Below are 18,757 nucleotides of genomic sequence, written 5' to 3'. Positions count from 1 at the left end.
TACTGCTAAACATTTCAAAGGAGTGTCAATCAGTGGGGATTTTCTCCCAGGTGCCCTAACAATAAAACTTGTAATGTCTTGTCACGAAAGTGTATTCTCTCACTGTCATCCTGTTCTGGACGTAGCCATAGTACACCTTTACAAAAATGTTTGATCTGCATCATGTGTTTGAACTAGTACAAAGTTTCTAAAAGTTCTTTTTTTTTATTATAGATGTAGATGAATGCCAAACACCAGGAATCTGCATGAATGGGCGCTGCATAAACACAGAGGGTTCTTTCCGTTGTGAGTGCCTCGGTGGCCTGACAATTGGCATCGATGGCCGAGTATGTGTGGATACCCATATGCGAAGTACCTGCTATGGCGGTATTAAAAAGGGCACCTGTGCCCGTCCCTTCCCTGGAGCTGTCACCAAATCTGAATGCTGCTGTGCCAACCCTGACCATGGATTTGGAGAGCCCTGTCAGCCTTGCCCTGCCAAAAATTCTGGTATGTATATGTGACTCATTTGTGGTAGCCATTCTTTAACCAGTAAATCAATATTTTTTTCTGCTTTGTTTGTGGTCATGGTATAGCTAGTGGTAGTTAGTCACATTAGACCGGACTTGTTCTATAATGTTTTAACACTACAGAACAACTCCAGTTAAATATGACTAACTACTACTGACTATTTTTCTACTTTGTTCATATCTGGCTATTCCTCTACTTTGTTCATATCCAAACATTAAATTGCAAGGATATAAGAAAAAAATATGTGATTTAGTGAATCTATTGCTTCTTTGAGTAGCTCTTCATGTATATTTGGAATAAATACCATTAGTTTGCATATCCAATCAAATTGCTTTACTGCTTATAGTCATCCATTTCCATATACAGTATTTGCCTCCAGAAATCTCTTTAGTATTTTAGCAATAACAACACTGGCAAATTAAGTCAAGTAGACAGTAGCCAAGCTTGCACACAATCACAACCAAATATATTAGAATGATATTTGATAATTGCAATAATATTATAATCATATATTTGGATGCTCTAACATGTTACCCTGCAAAACTAACATTGATAAACATAGTCATTTTAGTATGACCATAAAAGGGATTAAGTGAAAAACATTTTATAAGAAAGATTACTTAATTTAATAGAATGTTCTGTTTCTTTGCAGCTGAATTCCAGGCTCTTTGTAGCAGTGGAATCGGAATCACTGCAGACGGTAGAGGTGGGTGTTTGTTTATATAAGTCCTGTTGAAAATGTTGCCTCAGTTCTATTTTTTAATTACAGTAATAAAGGCAAAAGTTTTATTTTGCATTATATTTTGTAATTCTAACAGTTTATTGGTGGGAGCATACGGTTTTTTCAATTTCTTTAGATATACATGTAAAAGGGACCTTAATTTGATTATATCTGTACACGGGGACAGTCAAAATTAATGTTCACTCAGTTTAGTAAATAATGTGAGGCTGTGCTCACTTTGACTACCCAATGGGGTTGATTTACTAAAACTGGAGAATGCAAAATCTGGTGCAGCTCTGCATGGTAGCCAATCAGCTTCTAACTTCAGCTTGTTGAATTAAGCTTTGACAAAAAAAAAAAAAACTGGAAGCTGATTGGTTTCTATGCAGAGCTGCACCAGATTATACACTCTCCAGTTTTAGAAAATCAACCCCAATGTGAAATTAAAAAACAAAATTTTTCCCACAAATGAATGTAACACCGCTAAACACAGCTTTACCTTATTCTCTGAGCTAACTGAACATTAACAATGACAAAAACAGTGAACAGTCTCTTTTTTTTTATTTTTTTAGTAAATCCACCTTTGTTAATTTAGCCAACTGATAAAAAGAAATGCACTGCCTGCATGGCTAATATCATATCTCAACAGAAGTCAGGAAGAGAAAAAAATAAAAAATTGCTCTTATATTACTCTGGCATTGGTGTTCAAGGCACTGACAATTCCTATCCAACATCAGCAGCTCTCTACTTTGACAAGTAATGAACTGTGCAGACACTGTCAGGCAGGCCATAGTGACAGGGCCGGGACAAGGGGTATGCAGGAGGGACAGCTGATCTGGGCACTGCGATACCATGTGAGGTGGGTGGGATTTTTGTTGGGAGGTGAAATTTGGGGGGGGGGGCAGCAGGAGATGTGTGTTGGAACTGGGGAAAAGGGGAAGAAGATTTGTGGTAGGAGGAGGAATTATGAGGGGTTTATGCTAGAAAAGATATTATGGTGGGGGGGGAGAGATTGGTTCTAGGAGTGGGATTTCTTTTTTTTGGGGGGAGGGGTGGATTTGTTCTATTAGGGATGATTGAGGGGATTTGTGCTAAGAGGGGAAATTTGGGGAGGATTTGTGCTAGGATGGTGGATTGGGCAGCATTTGTGCTGGGAGGGGGATTTTGAGTAGGGGGAGCGGGGTAGAGGCTCTGTACTAGGAGGGGGAAAAAATTTTTTGGGCTGAGGGGTTGGATTTGTGCTGGGGGCATATGGGAAATGAGAGCATTTGAGCTGGGAGGGGGGGTGGCAAAGATTAATGCTAGGAAGGGAATTTCAGCAGGGGGTGGATTTGTAGTGGGCGGAAGGGGGAATTTCTGCATACTGCCACCTGACAATGTCAACATAAAGCCACTTGGTGTTGGAAATGTGAAAGACATATTGAAAAAAAAAAACCTTAAGCTCCCATTCAGACTGGTGCGACACGACTTGGTGTGGCAACCTGTGAAGTCGCGGTGCATAGCGTGCACCACGACCTCGGCGCGACTTGCAGGGACTTCATATAATTGAAGTTAATGCAAGTCGCCTCCAGGTCGCCCCAAAGTAGTACAGGACCCTTTTTCTAAGTCGGAGCGACTTGTGTCGCTCCTATTAGAACGGCTCCTGTACTATTCAATGGCGAGCGACCGACTGCGACTTCTCGCGCTAGTGTGAATGGACCCTTAAGGTAAACTCAGCAATGATAACTAATAATATGTGCAAACTGTAAACACACTATACATTCCCTTTAAACTGTTCGTGAAACCCAGTGCAATCAACTTTTTGGGGGGGGATTTTGTAAAAATAGTGAGAACAGTAAAATCGTTAAGTAAAAATAATATATATTTAGCGATATATAATACGTTTTTCTGCTTGTTAATTCAGATATTAATGAATGTGCCCTGAACTCTGAAATCTGTCCCAATGGCATTTGTGAAAACTTGCGTGGCAGCTATCGCTGTATATGTAATGTGGGCTATGAATCAGATGCTAGCGGGAAAAACTGCGTTGGTAAGTTGGTTATCGCTGTTAAAAATTGTTTTTCTTATTATATACGCTGTGCATATTTTCTGTTGTCTTGCAAAGCGTGTTAACATCATATTTTATATCAGTGTGAAGTAGCACATAGACTTGGTATGCTTATGTATGTGGAAATAAACTCCATGTTATACTTTTTATAGATGTTGATGAGTGTGCTGTGAACCGCCTGCTTTGTGACAACGGCCTGTGCAGGAACACTCCTGGCAGCTACACATGCACCTGCCCTAAGGGTTACGTCTTCAAACCTGAGTCGGAAACCTGTGAAGGTGGGTATTCAGCACTGGAGTAGCAGCCTAGCTGTTCTAAGAACTGATCTACTAGAGAATACAGTTGGGGTGGGATCAGCCCCAGAAGGATATTCCTGAGCTCTGCTGATACATAATAGGAAAACGCAATACTACATTTTTTACATGGTGCCCTAATACTCACCATATACAGAACATGTTAATCCTTGCTCTTCCAAAGAGAGAAAATAATGCACCAATGAGGATTGGCATTTGGTTTAGGCCAAGATTGCTTTGCAGTTCGTCCCTAGTTTTGTCGATGGGAAGAAATGGCTAAGTTTCATCACGTGGACATTTGTGGTTTTTATAGTTGTGCTGGTTTATTGTGAGACATTCAGCTGGTCTGTCTTAAAGCTGTTGCCTGTACTGAAATATTTTGTTCCAACTTTCAGATGTCAATGAATGTGCATCCAACCCCTGCGTTAATGGGGTCTGCAGGAATAATGCTGGCTCCTTTGTGTGCGAGTGTTCATTCGGAAGCAAACTGGATCCTACTGGGACTATTTGTGTGGGTGAGTGTTATTAAAATTCTTCTGGTTTCCTAGAGGTCACTGTGGAAGTTTTTATGGAAATAGATGACAGATTTGCTGCAGTTATATATAAGACTTTTTTTCTAAGTGTTGGCTTACGTTTTCTTTTTTCCATCATAATACACAAGTGTCTCCATTCACTGTTGCAGCCGCTTTGCATGATCTTTCTTTATTCTAAGTGATTATAATATTACAGTGGAGTTAAAAAAAATGCTGGCAAGTAGGTTTTTATTGTAAAAAGAAGAGACTCTGTTTGTCTCTTCTCAAAAAAATAAAAAGTCTGCCTGTCAGCAAGATCTTTTGTGAACTCACACTGAGCCTCGCAAGTGCAGCTTAGTGTATAATCCTGGCATCTACTGGGTACCAGGATAAATTACTCTATGGCACATGCATGTGAGTTTCATGACCCAGCCTGGCCAATGAAGATGGTTTGAGTTGCAGAACCTGGAAGTAGACCTGAAACACATTGTGCAGGCATGGGCCACCATGGTCACTATCAGGAACCTAAGGAACCCATAAAGACAGGGTTTGGCTGAAAGAGGCTGGAGATCAGCAGCACTGAGATGCTTTTATTTATTACATTATGCAAAAAAAAAAAAATTATTTTTAAAAAATTAAAATGATATTTGTTTTTCAAAGGCCACTGTTTATATTGCACAATTTCTTACCGCATATTGCAGTGGTAATATTTGACATGCTATTGCTAGAGGTGGCAAAACCAAACTGCCTAGTTTGAGATCCTTATATATTCTGGGCAGTTTTGAGGACAGCAGATATCAACTATGAATTTTAACTTAAGCTATCTAGGATGTCATGTTAGACAATAAAGCTAGTATGACCTTAGCAAGAAAGTCCTGCAGATAACTGGGAGGGTGCAGGTGAATTGTTAACCCCCTTCTGTACCCACTCCGTACCCCAAGTAATTATTTTCTTTTGTAAATAAATAGTAAGTGTACATTTACATTTGCAGAAATATGTAATCTTAAGGTTTTTCTCTGCCGTTTTATTGTTTCACTTAGCTCAAATCTCTGTACAATACAATAGCTGCTTAATTCCCCAAAAATGATGGCCTCCAAATTAACCCCCAAAATAATCGAAAAATTAAATCAGTTCACTTTTACCAATAAAAGTGCCTATGCAGATAAAGGGTGCCTGTAGATATAATCAAATTGTGCAGCTTTGAGCAAAGTTAAATAATGCTCTTGCTATAGGCGTAGGCCATTTATGTACTTCTGGAAGCAGCAGTAGCTCTGATCTCAGAAGTGTTGCAATGTTGCAGATAGTGGGCCACGCACATGCTGGGGTTTGAGAGCCTGCTGTTATGATGATGGGGGTGAGCAGTATAGGCTGGTAATGTCTTAGCAAGACAAGTCTAGGCTTCAAAAGTTACGTAAATAGCCTACACCTATAGCAAGCAATATATTATCTGACTTTAGTCAAAGCTGCATAGTTTGTTTTTATCTACAGGCACCACTTATCAGGCATGTGGCGCTGCCTAAGAAAAATTATGACTAGTCGGGTGTGTAACTGGTACAAGAAATGTAATAATCAATATAGGTGTGTGGATCCATATAAAAGCACTAATGATGAAATAAATATCTATACCTTGAATATATAAATTACCAGTGTAAAAGTGACTGTGACTGGGCACATAAATAAATAATGAATGAATGAATAAATAACACCTAAATAAATAAATATATAAAATTACATGCACAAAAAACACTGCTAAAATGACTCTGTGCAAGATAATGTGCCAAGAAGATTAAAAAAATATGAACAATATATACCACACCTAGTACATAAATGCGTAAAAATCCCTCATAAAGTGACAATGCTAAATTGATACTGTGCAATACAAAAGTGATACTGTACACTGTGAGGTAGTAGGGTCAACAAAAGGAATAATAAATTAACAGTGATAAATGTTATAAAAGTGTTAAAATAAGTGGTAATAGATGATCAGGTAAAAAGTCCAATGCAAAAGTCTGTGCTTGAAAATAGCCATGCAATCAAGTGGAGAATCCTCCTGGACCAAGCAACACTGGGTGGAGTGGTGAGGTAAAAAATTGTGCCCGTGCTCCTTGTTGCTATATTATGCACTCACCAGAAGGAGTAACACCTACAGGGGTATCATGCCCTAGTATCAATCCATCTGGGGTCTTCCCAAGCCTGGGGCACTTTAATCCTTAAGCAGAATGTCCTAAAATCGGACCAGACCACACACGCCAGAGGTCTTCAGACCGTAGTGAGCTCACAAGGTAAACACAAACAGGAAGGGACCATATAGTGTGAATCCGTATAATAAATTTATTAAAAGTAAAAAGCGGTACTCACATTACATAGAATAACATCAGGAACAGTAAACGATGCGTTCCGGTAACCTCGTTTTTCTTAGGCAGCGTCATATCCCTCCTCCCCTCTTTTATACCTATATAACCTTGGGTTATATTTGAGGGAGGCTGCAGCCATAGTTTATCCTTAGTGCGGAACCTTTCTTCTCATTAACCACTTATCAGGCAGTCAGGCAGTTTTTGGCAGACAGTAACCGACCCTTTAAGGTATGGCTATTAGGGACAGAACCATTTGGGTCTAGGGTCAAATATAATAGTTAATTATTATGAGACAATTTTACAAAGCCAGATGTGAAAATACTATTCCTTTATGCATGCTTTTTCCAGTCTCTATTCACACTGCTTAACAGATTCAGGAGTCATTAAAAAAAAAAAACCAAGCTCACAATGGGCCACAGACTAGATTTTACAAAACCCTATGGGAGTTGCAAGATGGTGGTGTGTCACTGTAATTTGCTTTCTCCTTAATTTATGCCTTCTCTCACAATTGCTTTGTGCTTCTCTTTAACATGCAGACAGCATGAAGGGAACTTGTTGGTTAAACATCCAAGATGGTCGATGTGAGGTGAACATCAACGGAGCTACTCTCAAATCAGAATGTTGTGCAACTCTAGGAGCTGCCTGGGGAAGCCCCTGTGAACGCTGTGAGATTGGTAAGACCCAAACATTTACAACTGAATGAATTCAGATATACTGTATACCTCTCAGTATTATCTCACCTTTAAATCTAAAATAATCAAATTGTGCTTTTTTTGTAGACTCTGCTTGCCCAAGAGGATATTCCAGGAAGAAGGGGGTTGCTTGTGAAGGTAAATCTAGAAAAATAAACACAAAATCAAACAAAAGGTGTCAAAAAGAGCGTCTTTCTTAAAAAAAAAAAATAAAAACAAGAAGAAGATAGACTGCAATTGTTATGTCATTATTATTCTTTGCTGTCAGTTACAGTGTTAGTAATACACTCATTATTGTTATTTTTAAGATGTTAATGAATGTGAAGTCTTCCCTGGAGTATGTCCCAATGGGCGCTGTGTGAATACTGCCGGTTCCTTCAGATGCGAGTGTCCTGAGGGGCTGACCTTGGATAGCTCAGGGAGAACTTGTGTTGGTAAGAGGAAAAGCAAATATAACAATATGACAATGCTACAATTAATTCATTTAATTACTGTTCTTATTATAAATTTGGGCTCATTTATTCATATTTTTAGGTGGGTAAACTGCTTCTTAAAGTAGGCCAGAAATATTTGAAGGTGTTCAGACGTGTAGCCACCATCTGAACACTCTCAGGCTTCTCTGCCAGAGGCATACATGTTTACTCCCTTGGCCAAGCATACATGTTTATGCTCTGGAGAGAGAAGTGGAGCTACTACAAAACACTCATAAGGTTGACTTATCACGGGAGAAGAAATAGCAATCATTCCCACAGAACTGGTTGTTGTTTTTTCCCAGGTTCGTTGGATAGTAGTATCCAACACTTGCAGGAGACATTAAACAGTGATGGGTTTAGAGGAAAAACTACCAGATTAGGCAAATCCCATCCCATTTGCCTGTGTATCTTACCTTATATAAACCTCCTATAATTAATTTTCCGATGCTGAAATGCTATTGGTTTCTATGTTTAACTGAAATCTGTACATCCTTATTGCTCTTTGCACTACTTTATTCATTTAAAACATTGTATGATTTCTTATAATTGGAGTCAGGCCAAATCCTCTCCTGCCTTTGTGATATATAATTCTGGCTCACTAAAAGTACAAATAAGATGGTGTTAGAGTTCATAAATTGTTTATCTTCAAATAGTCCTTATTTAATATGACAGCAAAGTTCATCTTAACAAATATATACATTAGCAGGAACAATGTTTCTTCTGCATTGTGATAAGAATACATTTTATTTGCCACTCAGTCACATCACAAGGACATTTAGGTAGGATTATGGCTTACAATTAAAAAATATACATTATAAGTCCACCTAATGCAACTGCCTGTGATGGTGTGGCAATGATGCTGCACTGAATTCATAGGAAAGTTGCCACTCTCATGAAAGCTGTTTTGCTTGCACAACAGTGGGATAGAAATGTTGCAGGGGGCCTGGCTATCAGCCTTGTCACTGCTGATTTACAATCCTAAAGATTGTGAGACAGCACTGCTTCTGTTGCTGCGAGTAGTGTCTGAGAGAGGGAGCATGTGAGAAACAAAAAAAAAAAAGGATAATAGCTTACTCAGGGAAGGAAGAAAAAGTTTTTTTTTTTTTTTTTTACTTTATGAGGCTTGTTAATCTATTGTAACTGTACCTTGTATGCAATTCCATTAAATTCCATCAGACTGAACGTGCTGTATATGCCTTGTATTGTGTCTGAAAAAGTAAGGAGGTGGCATGCATAGAATTTGAAAGAGTGAAAGCATTTCCAATAGCACCCTATAAAATATCACTTTCCACTTTTTGAGTATGTAGTACACCACAAACAAGGGCATATAGTATGCTTGGTTCTATGAGACAAAACTTAAATATTCCATCATATTTGTAGATAGATAGATAGATAGATAGATAGATAGATAGATAGATAGATAGATAGATAGATAGATAGATAGATAGATAGATAGATAGATAGATAGATAGATAGATAGATAGATAGATAGATAGATAGATAGATAGATAGATAGATAGATAGATAGATATCTTAATGAGAAGCGTTTAAAGGTACAGGATCCCCAAAAAAGCAGCAAAAATTCCCTATGCCCAAAAAAAATCTAAAGATGGGCTACTGTCTTCAGGTATCTTTTGACCTCTGCCACATTTCAGCTGTATGACTCTTTGGGCCTCTGCCACAAGTGATTGTAGATACTGTAGGCCAAAAGGGGCAACCACTTTTCAGTTTCTTAGGCCCCTGCCCCAGGTCAGGTTAGGACTCTTTAAGCCTCTGCCACAGGACAGCTTAGGACGCCCTAGGCCCAGTCAGGAAGCTAGGAGAACAAACACCCTTTCCTGGCTCTGGTGTGCTTCTCCAGGTAAACAGTCTGAGAGGCAAAGACTGGACCTCTCTGGAGCTACACCCTCCCCAGACAGCAGCCTGGGAGGGAAGTCCCTTCCACCATTACATCCTCTCTAGGCAAAACAGGGAGGGAAAGGTCCCTTCTAGAAGGTCTCTTTAAATATTTTTCCTCTTCCCCAGCCCACATCTACTACTACTACTACTATCTGCTATAGGACACTTGACATTAGCAGGCAGGAGCAAACAATGCCCATGGGCCTAGGAAAAAACCTTAAGATCCAAGATAACATAAACAAAGTTTAGGTTTGCCATAACCTAGCTGCAAATACCATATTTAAATAGTTATTACTCAAGCTTAAAACTGGCTATATTCGCAAAAAACCTTTCTATGTTACTAGTAAACAGTCAACTATTAAATTCTGACAGCCAATGCCCAAACAGTGACTGCAGCTGATTGGCTGTTGGACCATTGACTGTTCATCAGAAAATTTTCCACCTGGTTCCTTTAATCTTCAGATTGAAATTTGTTGAACTGGGTGGTGTCAGAATTCATCCTATTCAGCAAATACAGCCAAAATGCAATATATAGGCATATTAATGCAGAATCCTGATAGATAGATAGATAGATAGATAGATAGATAGATAGATAGATAGATAGATAGATAGATAGATAGATAGATAGACAGACAGACAGACAGACAGACAGACAGACAGACAGACAGACAGACAGACAGACAGACAGACAGACAGACAGACAGACAGATAGACAGACAGATAGATAGACAGATAGATAGACAGATAGATAGACAGATAGATAGACAGATAGATAGATAGATAGATAGATAGATAGATAGATAGATAGATAGATAGATAGATAGATAGATAGATAGATAGATAGATAGATAGATAGATAGATAGATAGATAGATAGATAGATAGATAGATAGATAGATAGATAGATAGATAGATAGATAGATAGATAGATAGATAGATAGATAGATAGATAGATAGATAGACAGACAGACAGATAGATAGACAGATAGATAGATAGATAGATAGATAGATAGATAGATAGATAGATAGATAGATAGATAGATAGATAGATAGATAGATAGATAGATAGATAGATAGATAGATAGATAGATAGATAGATATTGCTTTTTATGTTGTCTGTCCTATGCATTCTTGTGACTGTGTGGTCTTTTTCTTATGCAGATATACGTGCTGAGCAGTGCTACATGAAATGGGATGAGGATGAGTGTGCAGTTCCTTTACCTGGTAAATACAGGATGGATATGTGCTGCTGCTCTGTGGGTGCTGCCTGGGGTGTTGAGTGCGAAGAATGTCCTAAACCCGGAAGCGAGGAATATAAGAGTATCTGTCCAAGAGGACCTGGCTTTGCTAATAGAGGAGATGTTCTTTCTGGGCGTCCATTCTACAAAGGTAATAATGATTGTTCTATTTTAATATCTTTAAAAAGAAAATATGATTAATTTAGTAACCTTGGCTATAACAGTTGTTATTTGTTATAGAAATTATTACTTTGTAGTGAGAGCCAGTGGGGGCTGAAGGTAATGATTGTTATCGTAAATAATGCATGCCTTATGGAACTGGCCCTAATGTTCTGAAAATGTATTGACTTTAGGTTCATTATTCATCTTCCTAAAAAATTAAAAAAAACGTTTAGGTAATTTCAGCTGTCTGCCTGACTTCTCTGGTGTTTAACAAAGGTCATTTAACTCTGAGACTAATATAGGAATGGGCTGTAGGATGCTTAGCCTCACATACCCCTTTTAAATAAAATAGCATTACTCATAATAATCTATTAAGAGGATGTGTCAGTATTTGCATATTAACACACTAAAAAGTGCTTATAATAAATATATAGGTAAAATCAATATACATAAATTATAAAGTGCTCAACTGTGATGTGTCTAGCAATCATAAAGTTTCCATATATTGTATAATCAATCTAAATAAATAATTGTGCTAAATATATCCATAAATAAACATAAATTATGTAAATTAAAAAAATCTGTGAATAAATAAATAAAAAGTGACAAATGCCAACATGACTTTTCAAATATCTTCCTTCATCTGCTCAATAGTCCTTCCTTGTGCAATACAGTTCATATGAATCATAAAGTGACCAGTGTCCAATGTGCAATTCTATTCCACTCATGATCTCACTGTGATCAGTGTTCCACACTGTGCTCCCCTCTCTCCTCCCTACTTACCAAAGGTAGGCAGGGTTCAAGCCTTTGAAATATCCACAGGGGTAGTCTTGCACCTTCTTCCAGGGGTAGGGGACACTCCAACTATTTAATCTTATACTCCAGGGTAATCTCCTCCACATCTCCTCGTTATCACCATCATATAAAAGAACATGCTTTCATAGCGTAGTAAGTTTAAACTAAGCTTTTTATTAAATAAATAGCAAATAAAACACTCACAAACTTCTCCAAGTGTTAAAAGCAATGTTTCCTGGTAGGGTGTAGGCCGTAGCCAGCATGCGCATACGTACACCCTACCAGGGGACTGCCACACACAGTAGGTTTTTATCCTAATGCATAGAATACATTAAGATAAAAAAATAATTTTCCTTTACAACCACTTGTTGAACTGACACTTAATTAACATACTTTAGGTGCATCTTTTTTATTTAGCCATAGTTCAAAAACTGGACTGTGAATGAGCTTTATTTTCAGTATGTTTTATTTATGGCAGATCACCTAAGATGAAAAGAGATCCTGCAATAATTTAGTCAGGCCTCTGTTGTTCATGTTCTTTTGGACAAGTATGTAATAAGGTCATGGGTCAGATTTTTAATTTTAAACCTCAAAGTATTAGTTATAAGCATATATATATCTTTAACTTAAATAAATCTTACATATCTTTATCTCTAATCCTCTTTTGAATCTTAACACTGACTAGGAGCTTTGGAGCAAATATTGTAGTGTTTGCTCAAACCATGAAATGCTACAGATATTGGCTCAAGGCTCCTCTATAGAAAAATAAACCGGAGCCTCTGGGTTTACTACCATATTTAAAAATGAAGACAATGCAATATACCCTCTGCGAGGCGATCACAGCCACTTAAGAAAGTTGCAAGAAACTTTGCATTTGTATAAAAAAAAAATACGGTTTTAAATAAATGTGACTGTAAAGTAGATAATGAAATGTAACTTTTGGCATATTTTTTCTTGTGATACTTGTAGTTGTAACCAGTACTGCTTACTTACCCAGTACCCTTTTTTTAACAGATGTGAATGAGTGTAAAGTATTCAACAGCCTTTGCACTCATGGAACATGTCGTAACAGCATTGGAAGCTTCAGGTGTATCTGTGACAATGGTTTTGCTTTGGATGCCGAAGAGAGGAATTGTACTGGTAAGTATAAAGAAAATACACTGTGTACAAAATGATTAGCAAAATCATTTACATTCTGTAGGCTTTAAAAAAAGTTAAGTTACATAATTAAGGGCAGCTGATGTAATTGTGTTATTCCTCTGTTTATTACAGACATAGATGAATGCCGAATTTCTCCTGACTTATGTGGACATGGAACATGTGTGAACACACCTGGGAGCTTTGAATGCGAATGCTTCGAGGGTTATGAGAGTGGGTTCATGATGATGAAAAACTGCATGGGTGAGTAATTATTTAATGCTTTGTCTTTCTGAGCATCTCAACCTAAATTTGACCCAACAATTTTCATTCAAAGTTTTTTTTTTTTTTTTTTGAGTTATGTGTCTACAGAATGATCCTTTAGCCACAATAATCAATAAATGGGATAAGATGATAATGGGATAATAATGGGATAAGATGATAATAACTGGTTGGTGTGTGTTAGTTATTTCACATGTTAAACCTAATTAAATAAAACTGAAATAAGTATAGCCAACAATTGTTTATGTGTGGTATTACTTCTCTGAAGAAGAGATTTTTTTTAATTTTGAAACGCGTTGGAGACCCCTTAGCTGAACAAATCCTGCAGTCATAGTTGATGATTGTGTGGTTTTAAAAACCAGTGACTGGGAATACCACTAGGATTTGTAACTGTGTAAACCCACCCATGTACATTGTATTTATGATATCTGTATGTTTTGTACTACACTTTTTTTTTATCTAAAGAAATCTCTTGAATCTTTTTAAATAAAAAGAAATAAAAAAAAGTTATATTTTAACTTCTAATTCAGTTGTATGGTTGCCTTTAAATTCCCACCCCAGAGGTATAAACTTGTGTATTGCTACAATTTCCGTTCATTTTTCAATTCTTTTTTAGACATTGATGAGTGTGAGAGAGACCCACTACTGTGCAGAGGAGGATCATGTATTAACACTGAAGGCAGCTTTGATTGTATATGTCCACATGGTCATGAGCTAAATGCAGAGGGCAACGCCTGTGTGGGTATGACAAGTTTGCTTTTTATCATTTCATCATTGCAGTTTGCCTTAAAAAAAGGCAAGACTGATTGTGTCAGAGAACAAAACCACATGCATACTAATATATGATATTTTAAATCCCTTTTCCCCAGATATAAATGAGTGTTCCTTGAGTGATAACCTGTGTAAAAATGGACGCTGTGTGAACATGATTGGAACATACCAGTGTTCTTGCGATTCTGGTTTCCAGTCAACACCTGACCGGCAGGGTTGTATGGGTGAGTAACTTCTTAATGCCAAAGTGTCTTTATGAAATATATATATTATAATGGAAAAATCATGCTTCATTCTCGTTAGTCAGTTGATTTTCCACTTTTAGAAGAATATTGAAATTTTAATGAAGAAAGAGAATTACCTCTTTTTTAGAGTTGGAAATAGGGACTAAGCACACATTGTTTAATATAAAAAACAGTGTTCACCTGTTGTTCCTGATATGGTATATGGTAATTTACCCTTCATTCTATGCTGTCTACATACTGTACATCGCAAGTCTTTAACAATTGTCTTTATCATTTTTTATACATATGTGGCAAGTTATTTCTTGGTGATAATTCAGCAGCTGATTCAAAGAAGCAGTGGTCTAGCACCATGTTTTTCTTCTTACCTCTCAACAACCTTAAAGGGTGTTTAGGTACAGTTGCTTTGCGAGTACTCCATAGTAAAAGCCATTGTTTCTTATCTTGCACAGAAAAGTTCTAGTAAACTAAAAACATCTGTATGCAAGTTTCAGCTCTGTATTTGGCAGTATGCATTATACAGTCTTGAAGGGAGGGGTGAGGATGCTAGGACTCTGGGGCCCTGAAGGAACCTGGGTTGGGGCCAGCTGGTGTCTTTTAGTCAAAATCTGATGCCAAAAACAGAATGAGAGTATTGTGTCGATACAAAAATCGCAGACACAGGCTTCTATGTTGTGTTTCTGCATCATGATTAGATGCAGTACTCCCGTGAGACAAAGTTGGATGATGCAGTTGCATTAGGATGTATATGCACCATTGCAGTAGTACACTGCATCTCAACAGCAACAATTGCATAAGTTATAGTGGCATATGCTTGGTTACAGTGCCAGCAGTCTACCAGTTAACACTAAAAGCTGAGAAAAGCATTTTTCCGCCAGAGCAGCACTGTGACAGACTTTGTGTGGCAGTCAAATCATTAAGCAATTATTTTTATGTTATTAAAGTCTTAAGGCAATTCTGAAGTGGCCAAAACTGTTCGCCTGCCCACAGACGATATGCTGCCTCTGAGTGCTCCAGGCAATGTATCCATAATTTTGCATGACTCAAAAATCTCCACCTTCGCACATGGCAGATGTCATAATACCTGCCTGTTGGAGAACAAAGTTGCTGGGGTGTCTGCTACTTTGAATCAGCCTTTCTCAAGCTTTTTTACCCTACGAAACCCTTGAAAATATTTTCACATCTCAGGCAACCCTTTCTGGGATTAGCCTATGGGGGGGGTCATTAAGAAAATACCCTTTACATTGGTGGTTGGTGGGGAGAATGCCCCTCCTCCTGTGGCTAATATGCCACCCTTACAGACAGCTACAGATCATTGTCGCCACGGTACTGGCAAGTGGTGATGGACCTGGATCCATGAAGGCAAAATTAGATAGGAGGTCAATTAGTCACCGCTCATGGAACCCCCAGTAACCTCTGGAGGACCCTTGGAATTCGAGAGAGCCATGGTTAAGAATGGCTGCTTTAAATAGTTAGGTATGAAAGTGAATATTCTGTGAATATTACTCTCTAGCTATTATGGTTTAAACCTGGTGTCATGCATTACTGGAACTTATTTTGTTACATTAGAGCTGTTTAATAATTATTTATTTAATAATTCAAATACAGTATCTCACAAAAGTGAGTACACCCCTCACATTTTTGTAAATATTTTATTATATCTTTTAATGTGACAACACTGAAGAAAGGACACTTTGCTACAATGTAAAGTAGTGAGTGCACAGCTTGTATAACAGTGTAAATTTGCTGTCCCCTCAAAATAACTCAACACACAGCCATTAATGTCTAAACCACTGGTAACAAAAGTGAGTACATCCCTAAGTGAAAATGTCCAAAATAGCCATTTTCACTCCCCAGGGTCATGTGGCTCCTTAATGGTACAAGGTCTCAAGTGTGAATGTGGAGCAGGTGTGTTAAATTTGGTGTTATGGCTCTCACTTTCTCATACTGGTCACTGGAAGTTCAACATGGCACATCATGGCAAAGAACTCTCTGGGGATCTGAAAAAAAGAATTGTTGCTCTACACAAAGATGGCCTAGGCTATAAGAAGATTGCCAAGCCCCTGAAACTGAGCTGCATGTTGGCCAAGACCATACAGCGTTTTAACAGGAAAGGTTCCACTCAAAACAGGCCTCGCCATGGTTGACCAAAGAAGCTGAGTGCACGTGCTCAGCGTCATATACAGAGGTTGTCTTTGGGAAATAGAAGTATGAGTGCTGCCAGCATTGCTGCAGAGGTTGAAGAGTTTGGGGGTCAGCCTGCCAGTGCTCAGACCATACACCGCACACTGCATCAAATTGGTCGGCATGGCTGTCTTCCCAGAAGGAAGCAGAAGGAAGCCTCTTCTAAAGATGATGCACAAGAAAGCCCACAAACCATTTGCTGAAGAAAAGCAGACTAAGGACATGGATTACTGGAACCATGTCCTGTGGTCTGATGAGAACAAGAGAAACGTATTTGGTTCAGATGGTATTAAGCATGTGTGGCGGCAACCAGGTGAGGAGTACAAAGAAAAGCGTGTCCTGCCTACAGTCAAGCATGGTGGTGGGAGTGTCATGGTCTAGGGCTGCATGAGTGCTGTCGGAACTGGGGAGCTACAGTTCATTGAAGGAACCATGAATGCCAACATGTACTGTGACATACTGAAGCAGAGCATGATCACCTCCCTTCGGAGACTGGGCCGCAGGGCAGTATTCCAACATGATAACGATCCCAACCACACCTCTAAGTCCACCACTGCCTTACTAAAGAAGCTGAGGGTAAAGGTGATGGACGGACCAAGCATGTCTCCAGATCTAAACCCTATTGAGCATCTGCAGGGCATCCTCAAATGGAAGGTGGAGGAGTGCAAGGTCTCTAACACCCACCAGCTCCATGATGGAGGAGTGGAAGAGTAAAAGAGGACTCCAGTGGCAACCTGTGAGTTTTCATTTAGGGATGTACTCACTTTTGTTGCCAGTGGTTTAGACATTAATGGCTGTGTTGAGTTATTTTGAGGGGACAGCACATTTACCCTGTTATACAAGCTGTACACTCACTACTTTACATTGTAGCAAAGTGTCATTTCTTCAGTGTTGTCACATGAAAAGATATAATAAAATATTTACAAAAATGTGAGGAGTGTACTCACTTTTGTGAGATACTGTATGTGGAGTATTCTAATATATATACTTTATGGGTGCTTATATGGGAACGTTGTCCAAGCCACCTGCTAAGGTCTGCTTTGCAAGACGTACTTACATCTTACCTGAAGTGGGATATTATACAGCAGTTATATTTTTTTCGAAAGCATGACAGATCAGTGTTAGTGTATAAGTGTAACTAAAGGCAAAATCTTTTTTTTTTTAGTTTTGGACAGAGTGGAGAGGGATTAGAACACCTGACATTTTTTGCTCTTTGTGGTTAGGGAGAGTTACCCTCTCTGTTTATCCTACTTGCTATTATCATTGAAAGTGAAAGTAAAAGAAAATCTTACATTTTGGGTTGAAATCAAAACATTAATAGAGGGGAAATCTTCCAATGGTAACACTGGTTCTGGTGACCCTGGTGACACACTGGGTTTCCCCCACTTGGAGACATCTCCTCTCACCTCCTGTTTTGGGTTATAGCCCTCCCTTAGGCTGGCCATACACAGAGCAAATTTATTTCCTTCAACCACGGGCTGCAGGAAAGAAATTCGCTACATTCCCCCATCAACACTGGCAGTGTTGTCAACCAATCAATTTGAACCATGAAGCTTTACTCTCATCCAAAATGCCTTTAGTTATACTTACATTTATTATAGGGAATGTTATTCTGAATGTAATGTATGTAAACCTGCTGTATTTTTTACTGAGGCCTTTTTTGCACAACACTGTACTAAGGCCTCATTTGCACAACACTGTGTCTGGCTTTATGCATTGTAAGACTTGAATAGGAATAATTAAAAAATTGATTTCCTTATTCCTTTTTTCGTTTTGCATTGGGTCCCTAGATATCTTTTTTTTTTTACTGATTTTGAATGTTACTTTTTAGTGAATCCCAGTGCGAGCCATAATCTCTCACTATTTTCTATAGTAACGCTCTTTGCAATATTTTATTCAGGGGTTCTTCTTTCTTTCCTTTTTTTTTAGAATTGTAATACTTATTATTTATTATTTTTTTTTAATCAGGAATTTTTCATTATTATTTTATTGGAATTTTTTAGGAGGGGGAAATGGGAAAAGGCCCAAGGAATTATCTCTACTAAAAATCTTGTTTTTTATATGAAGCACTATTTTTGAGCAAGAGTTTACAGGAATATTGTTTCGGAATTAAACGTTTGTTGTAAGGAAAGCTATCTATTTTGTCATAGTTATATTAATATTAGATTACACTGAGGCACAGGTACCAACAAATTAAGTACCTTAATAGATTGTTATTTACAGTACATGTTTGTGTACTAAAACACGTTTACCACCTTTATTTCAGACATTGATGAGTGTTCAATCATGAATGGAGGATGTGACACACAATGTTCCAATTCAGAGGGCAGCTATGAGTGCAGCTGTAGTGAAGGATATGCACTGATGCCAGACATGAGATCCTGTGCAGGTAAAACTTTGCACATTTATATTCCTTTATTCTTCTCTTCTTTTCCAATTTTATCTT

At 38.2% G+C, this 18,757-nt stretch overlaps 1 protein-coding gene across 2 annotated transcripts in view; it reads left to right on the top strand.

The window, feature by feature from the left end:
• LOC309563800 (fibrillin-2-like) overlaps positions 1-18,757 on the top strand; it is a 239,470-nt gene that overhangs the window by 179,581 nt on the left and 41,132 nt on the right. For both annotated transcript variants that reach the window (XM_082268412.1, XM_082268413.1), the window contains exons 16-29: positions 214-489; positions 1,163-1,216; positions 3,135-3,260; positions 3,431-3,556; positions 3,967-4,086; positions 6,974-7,111; positions 7,217-7,267; positions 7,438-7,563; positions 10,662-10,889; positions 12,710-12,835; positions 12,968-13,096; positions 13,731-13,856; positions 13,984-14,109; positions 18,578-18,700. In XM_082268412.1, coding sequence (XP_082124538.1) covers positions 214-489; positions 1,163-1,216; positions 3,135-3,260; positions 3,431-3,556; positions 3,967-4,086; positions 6,974-7,111; positions 7,217-7,267; positions 7,438-7,563; positions 10,662-10,889; positions 12,710-12,835; positions 12,968-13,096; positions 13,731-13,856; positions 13,984-14,109; positions 18,578-18,700 — 1,875 coding nt within the window. The remainder of the gene's footprint in view (positions 1-213; positions 490-1,162; positions 1,217-3,134; positions 3,261-3,430; positions 3,557-3,966; positions 4,087-6,973; positions 7,112-7,216; positions 7,268-7,437; positions 7,564-10,661; positions 10,890-12,709; positions 12,836-12,967; positions 13,097-13,730; positions 13,857-13,983; positions 14,110-18,577; positions 18,701-18,757) is intronic.

Source organism: Pelophylax lessonae, assembly GCF_965119305.1.
Source record: "Pelophylax lessonae genome assembly, chromosome: 1".
NCBI classification, from domain to species: Eukaryota; Metazoa; Chordata; class Amphibia; order Anura; family Ranidae; genus Pelophylax; species Pelophylax lessonae.
This window is presented reverse-complemented; position numbering and strand designations above follow the sequence as displayed.